Below are 20,953 nucleotides of genomic sequence, written 5' to 3' on the forward strand. Positions count from 1 at the left end.
CTGGATTCATACTGAGCACCAGGAACCAGCCACGTGGAGGAGCATCTAGGCCAGGAAGCCTAGGGTGGGGTTGCCCGAAGGCCATGTGCCCTGGGGGCGCAGGGCTACAGCCAGCCCCCTCCTGGCAAGAGGCCAGGGAAGAAGAGAAGGGCGGACACCATGTGTCCCAGGCTTTTAACCCACTTCCAAAGGGGAGTGGTTAATTAACCTGATTGGCCGCTGGGCACCCAGGTGTGGCCAGGTAGGGGCATGAGGTCACACAGGGGCGTGGTGAAGGTGTGGTCTTCCAGCTCACAAACCTAATCATTTTAACCTGTATGCCTGCCTACTTCACATCTTCCTCCCCAAATGCCACAAATGTCAAGCCTGGGCCAGGCTGAAGCCAGGAGCCTGGAATTCAATCTGGGTCTCCCCCATGGGCGGCAGAAATCCAAGTACTCGTGCCATCATCTGCTGCTGCTTCCCCAGGATGTGCATTGGTAGGAAGGTGGGTCGGAAGTGCAAGAGCTGGGCGTTGAACCAGCACCGCAATATGGGCTACAGGCATCCCAAGTGGCATCTTAATGGCATGCCAAATGCCTGCTCCAGAGTTCAGAACATTGAAGTGACAGGAACAGAAAATTAAGAATGTTCTGGCATGATGATCCCCATTTCATGGAGAAAGAGTTGAGGCTGCTGCCAAAGGGATATTTAAGAATGATTAAGGCTCTAAAGTCCACCTGATTATTATCAGGCCCCTTCTGTCAGTTTCTGTTTGCCTCTCATTGGGAAAACTTCCTGATGGTTTAGATAGCTCCTTTAAAAAAAAATATATATATATATATATATACACACCCATATATATATATATATATATATATATATATATATATATTTGAAAGGCAGAGTTATAGAGAGGCAGAGGCAGAAGCAGAGAGAGAGGTCTTACATTTGCTGGTTCACTCCCTAAATGGCTGCAACAGCTGGAGTTGTGCTAATTTTGAAGCCAGGAGCTTCTTCTGGGTCTCCCATGTGGGTGCGGAGGCCCAAGCACTTGGGCCGTGCTCTGCTGAAGATAGCTGGATGAGAAGTGGAGCAGCCAGGATTCAAACTGGCACCCATACTGGATGCAGATGGCAGCTTTCTTAGACTCTCTAATAATGACTGTCCTTTGTTTTAGACCCTGTGAGTTTAATCTGCTTGTTAGATTCATTTTCTCCAGACTGGAAACAGTGACATTCTAGATGGCCATGCACAGGACACCCATGTGGGAGAGTAGGATGGAATTCCTGACTCCTGACTTTGGCCTGGCTGAGACCTGGCTATTGGGACCGTATGGGGAATGAAGCAGGATGGATCTCTCTCTCCTCCTTTTTGTGTCACTCTGCCTTTGAAAATAAATAAGTGAATCTTTAAAAAAAAAAAAAAAGTTCCAAGGATCTCAATTTAGGAGCCTATGGTTGAGGCCAATCAAGTTGTACTGATGCCTACAGTAATCAGTGGCTATGGGTAAGGGAATAGAGAAGGCAGACTGGAGCACTGGTATGGAGGGTCTATTTATGGGTGTGTTATAATTATGTGATAGGTGAACAAAACTTCTTATATTGTAGTTATTGCTTTCCACAAAAATTACCCTTAGCAAGGTCAAAAGTACCTGCCCCATTCTGTAGGAATTCCCAATTTTACCATGAGAATAGCAAGGGGGTAGTGATTCCACCCTTATATATAACTTAATTATATAACATACAATTATATATCATATGTAAGTTATATTGTATATGTTATATATTTTCTATTATATATATGTTATATATTACTTATTTCTCTAGGAAAAAATTCTTGAGTCAGTGGTTCTGGATGTGGAGAAAAAACTTGGCTATGACAAAGATTATCAGAGTCTTCAATTCTGATTGTACGTGTAAATTACCTGGAGAACTTTAAAACTGATGCCAGAACTTCCTACCATTCTCTGAACGGGATCTGGTCATCAGAATTCTTTTTAAAAACTCCAAGATGTATTTAATGTGCAGTTAGGTCTGAAAACCAGTGAGCTATGGCAAATGGAAAATTCTGTCAGATATGAAATGACCTAGATGTTACACATTAAACATACATTTGATAATCTGGTTATGTCCAACATTTTTTTGTACCAGGGATGGTAAACCAGTGAGTCTCCCATAAAGCATGTACAGGATAATTTCATCAAATTAGTAGTGAATAATTTAGTAGAGTAAGCCTTAAAAAATGTACACAGTAATTACCAGGTAACTAGCTTTAGAAAATAGCTCTTAATACTGTTTAGTACTTCTAGAGCCATTGTTTATAACAGAATAATAAGTGTATAGGTTCCTTAAAATTCTGTGATTATTTCACTTTGAGGAAACAGGGAAAACCTGTTTGGAGAATTATCTACTGAATTGGAGAGACTACAATATTTTACTTAAGTGTTTTAAGTTACACCATGATTCACAACTAAGTGTGTACTGGTCAGCATGACCTGGCCATAAACAATGTTTTCATTCCTAATGTGTGTTCAACTGTTCCCCAAGGTAAACTGCCGAAAGACTGATCTTTCCAGTGGGTTTTAGAAGAAACCAGTCCCATTCCTTTCTGCTGTAACACTTTGGACAAGTTAGGGCTACTACCACAGATTGTATCCACAGATTATGGCCCAGGGTCAGACCAAGACCTTTGCAGGTCCTAAATGCAAGATACTACATATCTCCTATGTCCTTAAAAATAACATGAAGTCATAAAATAATTTTTAAGTCAGTCCACTAAAGTTCTGATTCCCCCCCCCCCCCCCCCCCACTGACAGCTTTTTTTAAGTGGCAGCAGGGAACAAGGGCAAGGGACTGCCAACCATTTTTAAATTTTGTATTTTGGAAATTTCTGCTTTATTATTCTCTAAACCAACTTTTCTCAATTTAAGTTCCTCATGTGAAACACTGAGAGCCTATTTCTAATTTCTCCAAGTATGGTACATAATTAGAACTACTGTATATGCATACAAAGAAAAGTTAATTAATGACTGTGTGTGCCTTGGGTACTAGGGCTTCATTTTTTCATGCAGTTTCTATCTACCTCTAGTAAGATCCAACTCTCAGGGCCGGTATTGTAGTGCAGTAAATAAAACTGCTGCCTGCAGCACCCGCATCCTAGATGCTCCACTTGTGGTCCAGCTCCCTACTAATGTGCCTGGGAAAGCAGTGGAAGATGGCTCAAGTCCTTGGGCTCCTACATCAATGTGAGAGACTCAGATGAAGCTCCTGGCCTGGCCCAGTTCTGGCTGCTGCAGCCATCTGGGGAGTAAACCAGTAGATGGAAGATTTTCTCTCTCTCCCCCTCTTGTAATTCTTTCAAATAAATAAATATTAAAAGTATGTTCTACTTTTTTTTTTTTTTTGGACAGGCAGAGTTAGTGAGAGAGAGAGAGAGAAAGAAAGAAAGATCTTCCTTACGTTCGTTCACCCCCCAAATGGCTGCTACGGCCGGCACAATGCACCGATCCGAAGCCAGGAGCCAGGTGCTTCCTCCTGGTCTCCCATGCTGGTGAAGCGCCCAAGGACCTGGGCCATCCTCCACTGCCTTCCCGGGCCACAGCAGAGAGCTGGACTGGAAGAGGAGCAACCGGGACTAGAACCTGGGGTGCTGGTGCCGCAGGCGGAGGATTAGCCTAGTGAGCCGCAGCGCCGGCCCTCTACTGCAATTTTAATGATCTGTGATTAAAATTTACTGTGTATCAGTGAAACAGATATTTTTCCATTCAATCATTATTTATAGCTGTTGTCTATATTCCCACTAAACTATGGTCTTTCTGCTTTTTACTTGTTAAACTTATTCTGTGAAGTATCAAGCCTTTTTACTGAAATGTGATTTTAAAATGTTTTCTCAAAACTTAAAAAAACGAAAAAAGGGACATGGAATATGGGTTGGAAAAAAATTTTTTAAATAAAGTTTAAGACTAAAATTGTGTCCTTACAATTTAACACACAGAAATGTATGGCATGTTGTCTATGAATTTTATTCCTGCCTTCATGTTATTTCTTACTTTGTGGTATTATATGTAATTTTATATAGTCCTTCCCTTAATTTAATGAGGAGTTGTGATATATATTAAAAGTTCAGATATACATCAATAAAATGACATACTTTGGAAAAAATATAGTGAAAAGACCATTTTAACGTATAAAATTTAGGTAAGATAAAACCAACTCTAGGCAATACAGTTAAAAGCCAAATAAAGGTGTATTTTTATATTGTACAAAAAGAAATTTACAATCTTAATGTAACTAGGTACATCTAAGGAATATTACACATCTCTCAAGAAACACAATATATAACATCTTAGATGTTTCTGCGTTGCAGACTGATACTGAATTTTATACATCTTTATTTACAATAACTTAAAATATTTTTTCATCTCTTGCAGATATTTACAAGGTCAACAGTAGCTACAGTTCACATTTCAACAATCAACAGCATTGATCAGTTCAGTAAGACAGGATAATGGCTTACATGCACCAATAAATATGATCTTAAATGTGTGGTTTTTACCCTTCAGCTCTGAAAAAAAATGAAGGCTTTCACTGGTCCTAGTTTGAAAGGACATTGCCCAATAGATATAATTTCTAAATGCCTATACATTTAAATTTTCACCAGCACCACTCTGAATACTTGGAAACCAAGATAAAGCTTGTACTGGTTAAAAAAAAAAGAGCTGATCTATGCATTACACATCCTTCTATGGATCAAACATACAAAGTGAGATGATTTTTGTTTACCTGTCCTTAGTGACAAAGTAGTAGGACTTCTTCAGAAATTGTAGCTCAGTGAGCCAAATTATGACAAAAATAGTGGAAAAATATTTTTGTGCCATAAAAACCGTTTCATTTAACCATTAAGTTGAATGTAATACCAGTATAATTTTTAGAATAAGGATCAGAACATTCAATGCAAAGTAGATTAGAACTTCTTACAAATATTTTAAAAGTATCACATGGAGTATGGAGCATATTTCAATTCAGTTTGGATAAAAAAAAAAACACAAAAAAACAAACAAAAAATACCAAACCATTATCAGTGATAGTTAAAAAGCCAAGCTTCTCTTTCCAAAATAGCACATCAATAAAATCATTATTTTTTTTAACTGTCACTTGATATTAAAGACAATGCAAAGAACATGTTTGGAACACTAGTTAACAATTATATTTCATTATTTCCCCCACCTTCAAATCATGATTTAATAGCTTAAATAAACCCATTAGTCCTTATGGTCTATATATTTTTAAAATGACTATTTTAGCTTTTCTTATCCAAATGATTTTCTGAAAAGAAAAAAGTACTCAGAATGACCATGTACATAAATTATGTAAACAAACTATACCAGTTTAACGGATATAAAACTTAGAAATAACTGCCATTGCCTTTGAAAGAGATGCATTTCTATAATTTCCTCCTCAATTTTATTTGAAAAATTCACAACAATTTTAGCAAATTTCCCCATTCAATACTGATGAGTAAAAGCCTTAATTAAAGGAGACATGAAAATAAACTATAAGGATTAATATTTGGACTTGACTTTTAACTGGTACTTTTGCTGGAAGCATTAAATATTGATAGTTTAGTGACAAACAAAACATCAGATGGAATTTTGTAGCTATTGTATGTATACTTATTTTTTAGGTCAAAAAAGTTTTTATTATTTATTTTCTCCAGGGCTAGAAAGCAATCCTTTATATTAAAGGAGCTTCAATCCTTAACCATTAGGAACTTTAAAGAACTTCCTCTGATATAATTAACACTGAGTTGTGTACACCCAAATACAGGAAGTACAGGTTGTCCAATTAGTTCCACTTCTCTTTGAAAATAAGATTTCCTTATTAGATCTAACTCCAAATACACACTTTAAAAAAAGGATTTATACGTTAAGCTACACTTAATATAATTTTTGGTAGTCTATATTAAACATACTAGCAGACATGAATATGCCTTAATTTGTAAACATTTTTATGAACATGTTTTCTCAAAATTGAGAAACAAAACATAGAACCTAGATTCTGTACTATGCTGCCAGTTTTCTCACATCATTCTCATCTTTCTGCTAACTTCTATCCTGAATTGTTTGCTCTTGTGTATATTTCTCATGGGACTCATAAGACTAGTCGCTAAGATTAAAAAATACTGAAGAGATTGACATTACGAAAAGTTTGTGGTTATGTGGTCAAGTTTAGGAAGAATGTGCCTACATGGGCAGAGATGATACTCCATGAATAGCATTTCCTGTGTATGTTCTCAGTGCCAATATAATATACCCAACAGACACACACAATATAGGTAATACTAAATTTATGTCTTACATTATAAATATGACTACCTTGACATGGAGAATTGTACCAATCTGTTGACTCATCATGATTTTATTAGCACTGTTTATAATTTTATACTGCATTCCATCTTCTTATAATCTGGCAAATATTCTAATTCTTAAGAGTTTACACTATCAATTTCTAGTTAATTTTCAAACAACTTTTTTCTAAAAAGCACTTTTAAAAAATTAAAGTATTACAAATAAGTGTCTCAACCAACTTAGTGTTGAAACAAGGGCAATAATCATTCACCTTGAAAGATAAAAAAGTCTCGTGTTTAGACTGTTTAACATAGCTGTAGTATAGAAAAGTTGCCCTAATTTCTGATCACTGACATGACCTTTGAAACCTTTTTAAATTAAAAGCAAAACAGAACTGAAGGCTTATTTTTTTAAAAAAATTAAAATTTACTTTGTAATCCAAGATCAGAAATGGAGAGGTTCTCCTTGCCAGTGTTTATATTGTATACTACCCATAAAGACAGATACTAGTTTTTATTTACAAACGGACATGCAGAGAATTAAATGAGACAACTGATTGTCAACAACTAAAGTACTCAAAAACAGACCCATACAAACCTCACAAAGTGAGATAGGAAAAAATACCTCACTTCATTAAAATATTCACAAAGTAGTGCAAACAAAACATTATGAAAGAAGTTATTCTCAGTATTCCAGTGTCTAATAAATAATTATAATTAATTTAAAGCTAGTAAGTGGAATTTGAGAATACAGGTTGGAAATATCGAGCTTATATAGCTGAGACTACCGCATTTAAGACATTTTTTATGGTATATACACTTTTAAATGACATCACGGTTACCGTTCCATTATGGAACTCAAAGCTTCAAACTATAAGCCTTTTTCAATCACATATGGAAATATTGCTTCTGTTTGCTCTAAGCACAAGTAAAAGTTCAATCTGTTTCTATGTTAAAAATTAATGAAACTGACTTATTTAATCTTTACTTTGCAATACTCCATTGTGCAATACATTTAATTTGCCACCTTGGTGACTAAAAGCTGGCTGATTCAAAAGTAACTTTAAAATAGCTAGAAACACTGATCCAAGCCATTTCACTGGGTTATTTTGCATTTAAATAAATCCCCACAAATAAAATCAACTATAAAATGGCAGCATAAAATTGTTATGTGGCGAAAAATAGTAAGGCATAAATTAAAGAACAATGTTATCTATTCATCCTTACATCTGTTTAGATACCTACATTCCCAATACTTCCTCATCTATATTTATGACTCTACATGGTTTCTGGATTTAATACTTAATGTGCCATATTCACCAACCACATAAGGAAACTGCAGAAATGGAGACTGTTACGTACCATATTTATCATAGTATTTATAGAGAGAGGCAGGGGTTTTCATAAGCATTTGAGGGGAGACCGAAGTTTGATTCTGGCTCTGTTTCTTAGTTATGTAACCTTAATCACATCACAACCTCTTTGAGTCTATATCCTGAGAATGAATATTTGTGTATACCTGTCTGGTAGTGGTAGTGGTGGTGGGGAAGCTTCCTAGCGAAAAATTCTGATTGGACAATAAACAGACACAGAAAAACAAATTGAAAATTTAAGAATGATGGTAGTGATCAGGATTTAAAATTATAGTCATTACTCCCCACTCCACTCCAGCTTCTTAAAATAGTTTCATCTTTTAAAAACTTCTAAGTTAACTTTTCACTTTACATTCTGTTTTTTAGTAACATGAGATTTAATTAATGTTATACAGAAGAGTTGCCGAAACCTTCAGCTATTTCTTTCTATCACTTAATCCACTCTGGCATTGATGACATAGATCAAATTAAGTTATTATAGAAAACAAGTATTTTCTCCCTAAATATCTTTCCCATAAATGGGAAGACATTTTTAAATGGAAGTTAGGAAGTATAAAACAAAACATTGTTAGACAATAAAGCATGAATATTTCTGGCATATAACAGCTGCTGTATATCTGAAATAAAGCTAAATATTTTAAATTAAATGTCAGTAAATAATGCAAATAGATTTCAAAAATCTTTGAAAATTTGACTGACAGTTTAAGTTCATTCCACTTTAAAAATATCTTGTAATGTAATCTGTTTTAAGACTCTGAATGCAAACTTTAAATGAAATGTTTACTCATTGGGGTCCAAACATATCAACTGAAAGAATAGTAAACAAAAGTTATATAGGGTCACGAAACATTAATGTTTCATGGGTATGTACACATATATGTGTACATATATGTACACATATAAAATATTTTTGTATACACATACTACACGCACAAATAAGTGAAATCTTGTAAAATGAAAAATTCCAAAAGTCAACCTTTCAGGTATAACCTAAGATTTCTAACAAGAGGGAAATTTTATTGTGTTTATTATAGCTTATCCTGTAATTTGGTATTATTGGTGATTTCCTTTGTTCTTAAATTAAAATCATGCTGGATTTGTTGAATTAGAAAGCCTTTTAATCTCTTACACAAAGTAGGTATTTCTGTCATAGAGCTGACTTGAGCTCCAGCCAAGTCAAGTCACTGAAAAGATCTCACTCCCAGCCGGCACTGTGGAATAGCAGGTAAAGCCGCGGCATGAGATGCTGGCATCCCTATGGGTGCTGGTTCAAGTCTGGCTGCTCCACTTCTGATCCAGCTCCCTGCTAATGAGCCTGAGAAAGCAGCGGAAGATGGCCCATTGCTTGGGCCCCTGCACCCATGTGGGAGACCGGAAGAAGCTCCTGGCTTCTGGCTTCGGTCTGGCCCAGCCCTGGCTGTTGTGGCCATTTGGGGAGTGAACCAGTGGATAGAAGATCAATCTCTGTCTCTCCCTTTCTCGCAGTTAACTCTTTCAAATAAATAAAATAAATCTTAAAAAAAAAAAATCTAATTCCCTAGTACAATACTCCTTTCATTACATACCTGAAACTTCTTTTCAACCCTTAGTATGTTATAGACTTCCAAATCTCCTTTATTTTGGCTATCTTTTAATTTTCATTTATCTGACATCCTTAGTTAAATTCAAATAAGGGATATCTAAAATATGTCTTTATGCTACACGCACACACACAGCTCAATAAACTGTCTATTCATCAACTTTTAGTTTTACCTTGGACTTTGGCAATGTTGTAGATACTAGTTCTGGTTTTCCATTTTCATGTTAGATGAAAAATGTTATAGACCACCAAATTCAAACAAATATCTCCTTGTTCTTATAAAGACTCTAACAGAAAATGTCTTAGTTTTAAAAATGCTCTTACAATAAAGAGTAGGGGAAGTCATTAAAAAAAAGGCATTTTTTTCTGGCTATTTTACTTATCAAAATACACTACAATTTTGATTTTTAGAGGTAAAATTTTAAATTTTGTTAACTAGGAGAATACTTGCTTTCTATAAACTCAGTGTATTTTTCTTTCACAATAATAAAGTAAAAATATCTAAATGTACAGAGCATTAATAGCCCTAGTGTATTTTGTGGTAGGATAACTTAACTTACAGTAGTTTAAGTCACAATACTGATTTTCAAAAACACAATGTATTCCCTTCTTTTTTAAACATTAGAGCCTGAGACTCAGAAGGTTATAATAAAATCCAACCAAATCAGAACAAAAAAAATTTTTTTTTTATCAATAATGTATTTTTGTAGCCTCTTAGTAGTTACCAAATGCTGCTTACATACATTCAACATCTAGCTTACTGGCATGATTTCAAAGTTTTATAAAAATGAGAAACTTTGCAGATACATGATTAGAAGGTACACAAATTGCATTTACATTAAACACAAAGGCAGTGTGGTCCTTGTAGGAGAAATCAATCAGTACCCCCTGGTAGAAATGTTCTATAAAAATGTGTCACATCGAAGCATCAGTGTTTTCAGCCAATTATCTGTCCCTGATGTATTTCCTTGGAGTATATGATCTATTAGGACTTTAGGTTTCTTAACCCAAAATGACTGAATTTAGGTACATCTAGAAAGCAGCTGAAAGGGTTTCTCTAATTGTCTGACATCACAGAAAATGGACTGAGAAATCCCTCTCTTTACCTGAAGACGTACTACTCTACTTCAGTCATCATCAGCTCACAAAGGAAAAGAAAAAAACTCAATCAAACCCTCCCCTCACACACAAGCTAAACAAAAATCATCCCTCCCCCACAAAACCCCAGCACCAAGTGTCAATCATTCCTGGAAAATAGAACAAGCTCCTTGGATTCTCTGATTTGTTACTTGTTTAAACTTTAAGGACAGAAATGACCTGTGTCCTTGTGGGGAAGAGGGAAGACATGTTTATAATGACTACAGAGCCATTGAGAAAGTGCATTATCAATTACACAATCAACCTAGAGCATCTCCCTCCAATGGACATGGCTACAAATTGATTTAAATGCCTCAATAATTGAACATTTATGTCCTCAGGATAAAGGAGATTTGGTGTGGGGGGGTGTCACCCTCATTTCAATGAAAAAGTGCAGTAGTCTACCATCTTTCCCCATGCTTCTCAAGAAAATGATTGCACAGACTCAGAGAAGTCCAAAGTCATAGCAGAACCTCTGAGGCACTCCTGGTTAAGAGAGAAAAAAATATGATCCAGTAATCTTCATAGTTCTATAGATTATGAGAACAAACCCGTTTTCTTTTTAAACAAAAGTCAAAGAATCATTTCATAGGGATCATATACACCATTTCCTCTAACATATCCTCAGTCTCACAGTGTTGAAATGGGACCGATCAGCCTACGATGGATTGCACATCACCCAAGGAAAAAGGAAGGCATGGAAAAGGCAAACATTTTATACTGCTTCACAACCACATTTACAAGGAATAGAAGATTTGGGACAAGGGGAAAAAGAAAGCCTTATTGCTGTTTCCATACAAAATACAGTATGAAGATACCTAAACCAAATCTGACTGCGATGACCCAATATTTTCACAAAGAGGGGGATGAAGTGTCTTCTTGAACAATGAAATGTTCAGTTTAAAAGATAAGCAAAAAGAGTAGAGAGGCTTTCAAAACTACACCTGGGATATTAGCTGCATATTGAAACTTGGGGATCGAGACTGCTTGGTTAAGGGGGCTCCCGGGCTAAGGAGCTCTTTACCTTCGCCAGCCTGACCCAGCCGGTCTTCCTGTAGACTGATAGTTGAGTATCGATTAGCATTGTTAGTTGCTAAATTAGTAACTCCCTCAGTGCCAACCCCAATGCTGGTACTTGCTTGACTGCCATTTACATAGTCAAATGATTTACTTGAGGAAGCACTGGCTGTCCGGATTAAACTTAAACTATTGGTTTTTGGCACCACCTGGCCGGCAGGCAGGCTCAGGTGTTTTTTCATTGGTGTCAACTCAATTGAATCTACACTAAGATCAGTTGGTTGCTGTACATACTGCTTGCGAACTACTGACTCTCGAGGGCTCTCACTGGACTTGATGGCAGAGGCTGTTTCTTTATCCTTGGCGGAACGCCCCGTTGCTACTTTCCTTAGGCTTCCTCTCTGAGTTGAGGAGGATGGTTTCGTTCCGATTAGCTGGCTGCTGAGGGAAGCCCCTGATGAAAAGCCTTCATCTGCATCATTCAGGTTTATAGGGTCCTCTCCTCCATTTATACCTTCAGCACCTAAAATATAGATCAGACAGACTCAGCAATAGCTAGATCAAGTAAGAAACAGCTGTGAATAACAACACTGAACTTCTCTCTTGAGTAATGTTTACTACAGGTGGCAATGGACCTACTATCAACTCTTCCCCTAAACAGTTAAGGGGAATGGACTTAAATCTACACAGAATTCTAATATTCCATTCCTTCTGTTAATTTAATTAATCTAGCTTTTGTAAAACTACCCACAAACATAACTGATATACTAACAATTTAGGCACATAAAATTAGGCAAAATACAATGCTTTGTCTACATAAATCATTGTAATATACTATGTCATTCACCTGAGGTGACCATACATCTACCTATTTTAAAATAAGCTTTTTCCTCACATCTTCTTGAACTCACAAGGCAGACTGTGCAACAGAAAACTTCCAATTTCAGTTACCCCGCTTTATGCCAAGAATTCATTTATGCCTGTAGGCCAAGTCCATTTTAACTACAATAAAAATATATTAACTTAATAGCTAACTGCTTATGCATGCCTCTAAAACTTTGAACATGGAACTAGTAAAGTTTTTAACTCCAAACTACATTGTTTTCAGTAATTTCACAGTCATATTCTGTCTTATGGACATAACAACTCACTGGCTTGTATATTTTCTTGATAATTAATATGAAGAAAATATTATCAGGTAGCAGGGGTAGGAAGTCAGCAGGAATATTTAAGGACTTCTGTTTTCTATATTATGTACTTCTATGTTTTAGAGTCTAAGCATTGAGATGTATTGCTATCATAATCACAAAATACTATAGTATCCCATCACATTTCATGCAGAAACTGTGTTTAATAAAAGAATCCCCATCTTGGGTTTTTGTGGGAAGAAGAGAGGCATATATTAATATACATGAGCTGTGGTTTCTAGAAGCCCAATTATCTTACTGAAAGTATGATAAACATTGTCTTAGAAAGTAATACATTTTTTTCTTTCAAAATTTATACTGATTTGCTACATCATTAAATATGTTTCCCAGACTGCAAGAAAGTTTAATCTGAATCTACAAAACAGATATTAACATTATAGTTTAGGAATTGTTAGGAAAAAATCTAAATAAGTATTACAGGCTACATAAACAAAATGTAATATTAAATATTTAAACACAATCTTTAACATAGTACCTGAAAAAGCAAAAATATTTTCTTAGCTACATTCTCTCATATGGATTATTTTCTTCCTTCTAAAGAAGAATGAAAAAAGGCTATCCTTAAAGCAAAAGGCACCTTGTTATATCCAGCAGTTTAATAATCTTTAATTATCATGCAAAGCCAATGAAAATGCATTTACTAGGAATAGTAGCAGCCAACACCACTTCTCTCAACATCTCCAAAAGAACTGTATATGATGTATCTCAAAATAAAAACTTTAAATTATATTCATATATTTTAGTAATTTACTTAGAATTGCTATAAAGAACTCCAAAACACCTAGGAAAAGAGTTATTAGTTGAAAATTAGTATTAGTAATATAAAACTGGGAGTGAACAGAAATATATCATTTGATGTATCTGTTCAATTAGGAAAGGATATTGAGAGACTTAGTGCTAGCTTCTGAATCTGGCTACATGCAGATCTGATGCCCAAGCAATATGGCCATAAAAGAGATGATGGTAACATAAAAGGCACCATGCAAAAGAATCTACTGATATTTTATGTTCTAAGAAATGCTGTTTCAATATAATGGAATAGTAAGTGTACTTTAATCACAGGTATTATCCTCAGTTTATTAACTTTTAATTCCAGCTTTCAAAGTCACAAACAGAATGTTACCTGATAATCAGGAGAAAGGAAGGTGATGGGCTTATATTCCCTCTTGAATTTCAACATATAATAAATAAAATTTTGTAAAAATGTTGTTTTATAAATTTTCATATATCTATTTGAAAGGCAGAGAAAAAAACCACAGAGACAGAGAGATCTCCCATCCACTAGTTCACTCTCCAAATGCACTCAGGAGTCAGGGCTGGGCCAAGCTGAAGTCATGAGCTAGAAACTCAATCTGGGTCCTCCCATGTTGATGGCAGGGACCCAATCACTTGATTAATCACCTGCTGCCTACCAGAGTGCATACTAGCAGGAAGCTGGAATACAGTGCAGCCAGCGTTTGAACCTGGGGACTCCTAAGATATGGGATGCAGGCATTTTAACCAATATGCCAATACCTGCCCCTAAATACAATTTTAATTGTAAAACTATTTAAAACCATATTTTAAAATGGGCTGTCTTTAAAAAAAAGTCAGTTATGTAGGTTAATCCAAAAGCTCCAGCAGACTTCAGAATTTCTAAAATTTTTCATGGGTTATAGCAACGTACTTCTTTCTCTTTAAAAAGACTCAAGGAATAAAATGGCAACTGTATCTCAATATTTTAAAATAATTTTTAAATTTTCTCCCTAGGTGATAATACCAATCATGATCCAAAGAAGAAATATCTGAAAAAGATTTTTAAGAACTTTTCTATTCATGATTTTTATTGCTTATCAACTTATTTGCTATTGATTTAAAACTATACTTAACCTCAATTAAAAGATAAAAGTAATTTTTAGAAATGCAAATACACTCAAGAAACTTATTGCCCTCTCCTTATGACTACACACACCACTCCTTCCTGAAACTAAAATTTTACCAGTGACAGGGGACATTAAAATAGGATATTTTAATAATTAATGTAAGATATTTAAAGAAATAACCTGATAATCAAATAAGGACAATTCTGAGTTCCAGATCTATTTTTTTTTCATTTTTATAAAATATAAACCTGACTCCTAGGAATAACATTAAAAGATACAGAAAAAACAAAAGGGGAGATGGCACCTTACATAGCTATTTAAACAAGGATTTCTTTAAGAGTACCAATTGTTCTGAGTCCCTACGCCATGCACATGCAACACTGTTAAATGAAGTAAGGTCAATCTGGGCAAATCAGCAAGGGAACACAGGGTAGATTTAGATTCTTACTGAGCATGCTCAAATTTCTAATGCACCAAGGAGCAGAAGACTTCCCTATGATGGAAGTTAACTGCTTTAGTTGGTTTCGTCTTTAAAATAAGTAAAAAAAAATACATAACCTCTTTTAAAACTACATGGTTTATTTAATAAATTATTGTAAAAGTACCATAGTACCAGTGTATTAAATAATGAAAAAATTATTTGGCTACAGTGCCCTTTTTCACAAAGCTGACTCCTAAGGCATTTCACACACAAAAAAGTCTTGTTTTATAGATAACGGTAATGATGGTGGAGAGGTGGGGCATGTAAAAAAAATTCTCATTTGAGATAACTACATTGTAGAAATAAGGATCTACTAGGATATTCAACTTCTAAATTTTACATTTCAATCCCAGTTAGGAGCTATGTAACTATTATTTATAATAATCTATAAAATGTAGTATGCACCAGGATAGCACATTTAGGGGAGAGGCCAGCAGTTCACAGGTTAAACCTAGATAACTGAAGATTATAAAAAGCCTTCCAATACCAATGTACTCTGTCAAAGATATTAGAAATCCTGTCAATTCTAACACCCTAGGATTACAGAGAAATCAGCCTTTCAGTTTCTCAAAGATAATGGACTACTGCTGCAAAACTCTCTTCACAGATTTTTAAGAAATAAATTATTGTATAAAAGAAATCATTCATACTGACTAGTAAGACTTACATCCACTGGGTGCATTGTTTGTTTCCTTACGTTAGAATAAACATGCTCAGTAATGAAAAAATTCCAAGCGTTTGCAGATTTCTTGGAGACAGGCCCCTGCCTTGTTAGTAGCCATGCCAAGCTGTTTTTGATTACATAGGGATGCAGACTCCAGGCCAGCACAAATGGTAACTAAAGATTGTACCTGCCCTGGTGCTAGGCACATGGGGAAGGGGCGGGGGGTGCTTTGCAATGAGGAGCTAATACACCCTGGGGCAGTGGAAACACACACTAGAATGGAAAGATTTTCTGCTTGGGGTTAGAGAGCCAGGGTCCTTCCCCATCAGCTGCCTCACTGACTTCTGTCTCCTCATCTCTGTCCTACCCTCTGTTGTGGCTGCTGCTGAGTTGGGCTCCGGCGAGCCATGCTCAGGGGTCCTGCGCACCAGCACCTCCCCCTCTTGCACACGTTTGATCCCTAGGTCAGTGGAGCCGTGTTGGATCGGGGAGCCAGGAATACTCGAGTCAGCCTCGTTTGAGAAGTCAAAGCCATCTGGGATTCAACATATAAAATTTTAGTGCTTTTGTGCTGCTCTATTCTTTTTTGAGCATTTTGACCCAGGCAGATAAGAGAATGTATATATGGATATGATATAAACACAAACGCTATTTATATAGTTACATGTGTGTGCACAATGTGCACACACATTAGGTGGCAGATGAACAACATGAGGTTTGCAAATGAATAGGACAGAAAGATAGAGATCATTAAAATGGCAATTAAATATCTCTCTAGGCAAGATAGCTTGACTATTCAAGTACCATATGTCTATGAAACACTGCTGGATTCAGCACTTACAAAAAGGAACAGCAAAGATAAAAATCCAGAAACACGATTCAATTCTTTCATGAAAAGCTTGTATTGTACTGTTTGGCCGGTTATATAGTTTCCTCCCATAATGCTCACACATGCACTTTCCCCAGCCCCCGGAATGGTATAACAGGCCGAAAGCAACTTCTTTTCTTATTACTCGTTCATAAAAAGACAAAAATCAATCTGATCTTATTTTCTGTTTTAACATTTATAGGGCAGTCAAAATAACATCTTTCTACTTCATAAATACATACATTAACATTTTATATTTCTAGTGCTATTTTTAAAACTAAAAAAATTTGCTTTAATCATATAGAATACTCTGATAGCCTATATTAATACAGTCTGAAAACCCACAAGTAGGGCAATTTTGTACCTACCTTCTCTCCTCCATCTATGTCGGCGGATTGAAGCTGTTGTAATTGCAGTCCGAGAAATCCTCGGCACTGTTGGAGTGACTTCTACTTTAAGTACTTTCTGGCCTTCTTGTGAAGAATCAGGAGCATCAAATGGTAATGAGTTTTTCATGGCATTGGCAACCTAAAATTTATATAAATTTATAGACATCATACAGTTTTTGCTCCATCTATCCATAATTTTTGAAAATGTACTTAAAATCTGTACTATACTATTAAAAGTATAAATGCATCAGAAATATTTGTATCTCTATTGTTCTGTATTCTAAAAGGATTAAAAAGCAGGCTCTTAAAATGAGAAATTATTGGTAACTACATGAGTCACAGATCCCACTAATTCCTTAAGCTTGTTGACTTTAAAAGAGAAAGAGCTATTCAAAGAAAAACTTTATCACTGTAAGACAATTTTGCATAAAAGAGGTATTACTTATTGGATTTTTCAGAGATTGCTAATAAAAAGTAATCTAGGACTATAGATTACTAATCTCAATCTATATTGACTGGGAAATGCTACTTCTATTTAATGTATAAGATTGTTGCAAGGGGGCTGGCTCTGTGACATAGTGGGATGAGTCTCTGTCTGCAGTGCTGGAATCCCATGTGGGCGCTGGTTCTATTCCTGGCTGCTCCACTTCTGATGCAGCTCTCTGCTATGGCATAGGAAAGCAGTAGAAGATGGCCCAAGTTCTTTGGCCCCTGCACTCATGTGGGAGACCCAGAAGAAGCTCCTGGCTTCAGATCGGCCCAGATTGGCTTTTCAGCCATTTGGGGAGTGAACCAGTGGATGAAGACCTTTCTCTCTCTCTCTCTCTCTCTGCATCTCTGTAACTCTCCACCTTTCAAATAAATTAAAAAAAAAAAAAAAAGATTGTTGCAGGGATAAACTGAATTTGAAGAGTCTCATAAATTTACAATGATGTAATTTTTTTATCTGTTTACCTTGTTATCCTTATAACCCTTAAGGATAAAATTAGGGATACCAACATAAGAGAAAATGGGAATTCAAATACCAAAGAATTATTGCAAGTGCTACTTCAACAAATTTCTATTTATTTTAAAATATGAAAATGATAAACAAAATAGCTTTTAAAAACACTATTGACTACTTGAAGTACTTGAACAGGGGCCAAGTGTTTGGTCTATCAACCACTAGATGCTAGTGTCCCTCCCACATTAGAGTACCTGGGTTTGATACCTAACTCTGGACCTTTGATTCTAGCTTCCTGCTAATGGGGACCCTGGGAGGCAGAAGTGATGGTTCAAGCAAGTGGGTTCCTTTCACCCACAAGGGAGATATGGATTGAGTTTCTGGTCACTGGCTCAGCCTAGTACAGTTCCAGCAACTGTGGGCACCTGGGGAATGAACCAGCAAACAGAAGCTGTCTCTGTCTGTTTCTATCTCTCAAGTAAACAAACAATAAAATGCTAGCATAAAAATACTACTAAAAGCTTAAAAACTGGAAAGGCATATAAACCACTGACAACTGAATCACCTAGACAACAATTAGTATTTTGTGTAGCTTCCTCTATGATGCCTAGACTTTAAAAAAAATTAATGTATACTGTTTTTACACTTGACAAAACTAGCATTTTTCTCTAACATAAATTCTCAAATATATAATTTCATCAGATAGATATAACTTAAATCATTTAGACTGCTCTTAATCTTTTGCAATTAAAACAATACTGAAATTTGTGCTTCTAATACTTTTTGATATTTAAATTAGTTTTCTGAGATATTTTGCCAGACACAGGACAGAGGGGCAAAGAAAACAAACATAAATGATCAAACCGCTTCTGCAGAGGGATGTTCAGATTTGTACCATATTATCACCATAACATAAAAAATGTCCACTGGGAGCTGCACTGTGGCACAGCAGGTTAAAGCCCAGGCCTGCAGCATTAGCATCCCATATGGGTGCTGGTTCATGTCCTGGCTGCTCCACTTCCTACACAACTCGTCCTGCTAATGTGCCTGGGAAAGCAGCTGAAGACGGCCCAAGTCCTTGGACCCCTGCACCCACATGGGAGATCCAGAAGAAGCTCCCGGCTCCTAGCTTCGGATTGGCTCAGCTCCAGCCTTTGAGGTCATTTGGGGAGTGAACCAATGTGAAGATACCTCTCTCTCTCTGTCTGTACCTCCCTCTGTAACTCTTTCAAATAAAAAACCTTTAAAAAAATTGCCTTGCTCACTCTACTACTGAGTTTTCACATTTGTCTTTTAATTGTTGATTTAACTTTTGAGATTTACTTAGCTTGAGGGAGGAGTATGAAATGTTTATTATAGAATATTAATTGGATTTTTCTTATTATGCCCACTGAGAATATTTTTCTCAGTTGTGTACTACATTTCTTGATTAAAAAAAAAAAAACTGATGGTTTAGAATTCAGTTGGTTGGGGTGGGTATTTGGTCTGGTGGTTAAGATGCTGGTTAGAGATGCCCACATCCCACACTGGGATGCCCGGGTTCAGTACTTGGCTCCGAGGCTTTTAATTGCAGCTTCCTGCTGAGGGTGGACTGGGAGGCAGCACTGATGGCTCAAATAGTTGGGTTCCTGCCACCCATGTGGGAGACCTAACTTGAGTTCCTGCCTCCTAGTTTCAGACTGACCCAGCCTGAATTCATGCATGCATTTGGTGAGTGAAAAAGCAGATAGGAAGGAGCTCTGTATGTCCTCTTTTCCTCTCAAAAAACAAAAAACAAACAAACAAAAACAGTTTAAAAAAGAATAAACACAGAAACCTACCAACAGTGGTTGAGAAAACAGTTCTAGCTGAGCTCTATAAATGATGTCATCAAGAACTTCCTGACCAAGGTCCCACTGTCCATTATACCTATAGAAAAGCAAATCATTAACTATCTTGAACAAATATCTCTAACCTTCAAAATACTTTTAAATTGTTCTAAGTCCTACTACTTTGGATGTGAGAAAAAAATTTTCATATCAATGTTTACATTATTTCTAAATTGCCCCAATTTCAGTTTTAAGAACAAAATGAAGATTTCAAATAGTATATTTCAAGTAGCTCACAGATGTTTCTTCAAATAAATTGATCTTTATCATGTGATGATATTCAGAGTAATTTATTTGATGCATTCATGAAAACATGGATTATGAACCTGTGGAGAGATACACACATGTAGTTTTCCATATAGAAAACCTGACAATTTCTAAGACTCCAGTTTTAAATGACTACCTATATTTTGGGTATTTTGAAAGTACTAAACAGAAGCCTTATTAAACAAGATAACTTGCTCATTATGGAGCAGAAAATTCAGTGCTGTGTTTAATAAGAAAGAGAAACATTAAAAGTTCCAAACATTACAAGACATATATATATAATTTCACAATTCTACCAAATTACTTACATGGCATAATAAATGCCTGTGAGGAGTTGCACCATAAATTCAGGATCCAATACTATTCGGCCACAGAGTTCTTTCCAATGTTTTTCATGTTGCCGTGGAAACCCACTCACACAAACCCTGGGAAAAGTGTATTTAGCAAGTGTGATTTCCTAATGCATTAAATAAAAATAGTTTTTGCTCTTGTAAACTTATTTATTCATTTTGCAAATATTTACTGAGTGCCTGTCATATACATATATACACACATACACACACACACCAGTAATTGTTTGGGCCTATGCTCAAAACATGAACAGGTAAATAAAAAATAAAACTTCAGCCCTCATAAAGAATCCATTCTAGTATGCTACATGCATATAAGCAACTTTTTAAAAATAGCTAACCACCTCTTTGACAGTCATCTTTTTCCTTCACACACCCAAAAAATGATTTTCACTCATTCCAACTGTATCAATCTCAAAACAAAGAGACATTTCAAAACACTATGAAGGGGGCCAGCACTGTGGCATAGAAGGTAAAGCCACCGCCTACAGTGCCAGCATCCCATATGGGCACCTGTTCGAGTCCTGGCTTCTCTATTTCGGATCTAGCTCTGCTATGGCCTGGGAAAGCAGTAGAAGATGGCCCAAGTGCTTGGGCCCTTGCACCCACGTGGGAGACTT

General features: G+C 36.1%; 1 protein-coding gene across 11 annotated transcripts in view; it reads right to left on the reverse strand.

The window, feature by feature from the left end:
* Window positions 1-4,208: 4,208 nt before the first annotated feature.
* Window positions 4,209-20,953, reverse strand: part of HYCC2 (hyccin PI4KA lipid kinase complex subunit 2) — a 78,869-nt gene continuing 62,124 nt past the window's right edge. For 10 of the 11 annotated variants that reach the window (XM_062189873.1, XM_062189853.1, XM_062189866.1 and 7 more), the window contains 5 exons: window positions 20,292-20,408; window positions 19,669-19,756; window positions 16,885-17,044; window positions 16,016-16,183; window positions 4,209-11,956 (listed from right to left, as the gene is read on the reverse strand). In XM_062189873.1, the coding sequence (XP_062045857.1) occupies window positions 11,355-11,956; window positions 16,016-16,183; window positions 16,885-17,044; window positions 19,669-19,756; window positions 20,292-20,408 (1,135 nt within the window). In that variant the 3' untranslated portion in view covers window positions 4,209-11,354. The remainder of the gene's footprint in view (window positions 11,957-16,015; window positions 16,184-16,884; window positions 17,045-19,668; window positions 19,757-20,291; window positions 20,409-20,953) is intronic. The other variant, XM_062189884.1, reaches the window with a different exon arrangement.

Source organism: Lepus europaeus, chromosome 1 (genome assembly GCF_033115175.1).
Source record: "Lepus europaeus isolate LE1 chromosome 1, mLepTim1.pri, whole genome shotgun sequence".
NCBI classification, from domain to species: domain Eukaryota; kingdom Metazoa; phylum Chordata; class Mammalia; order Lagomorpha; family Leporidae; genus Lepus; species Lepus europaeus.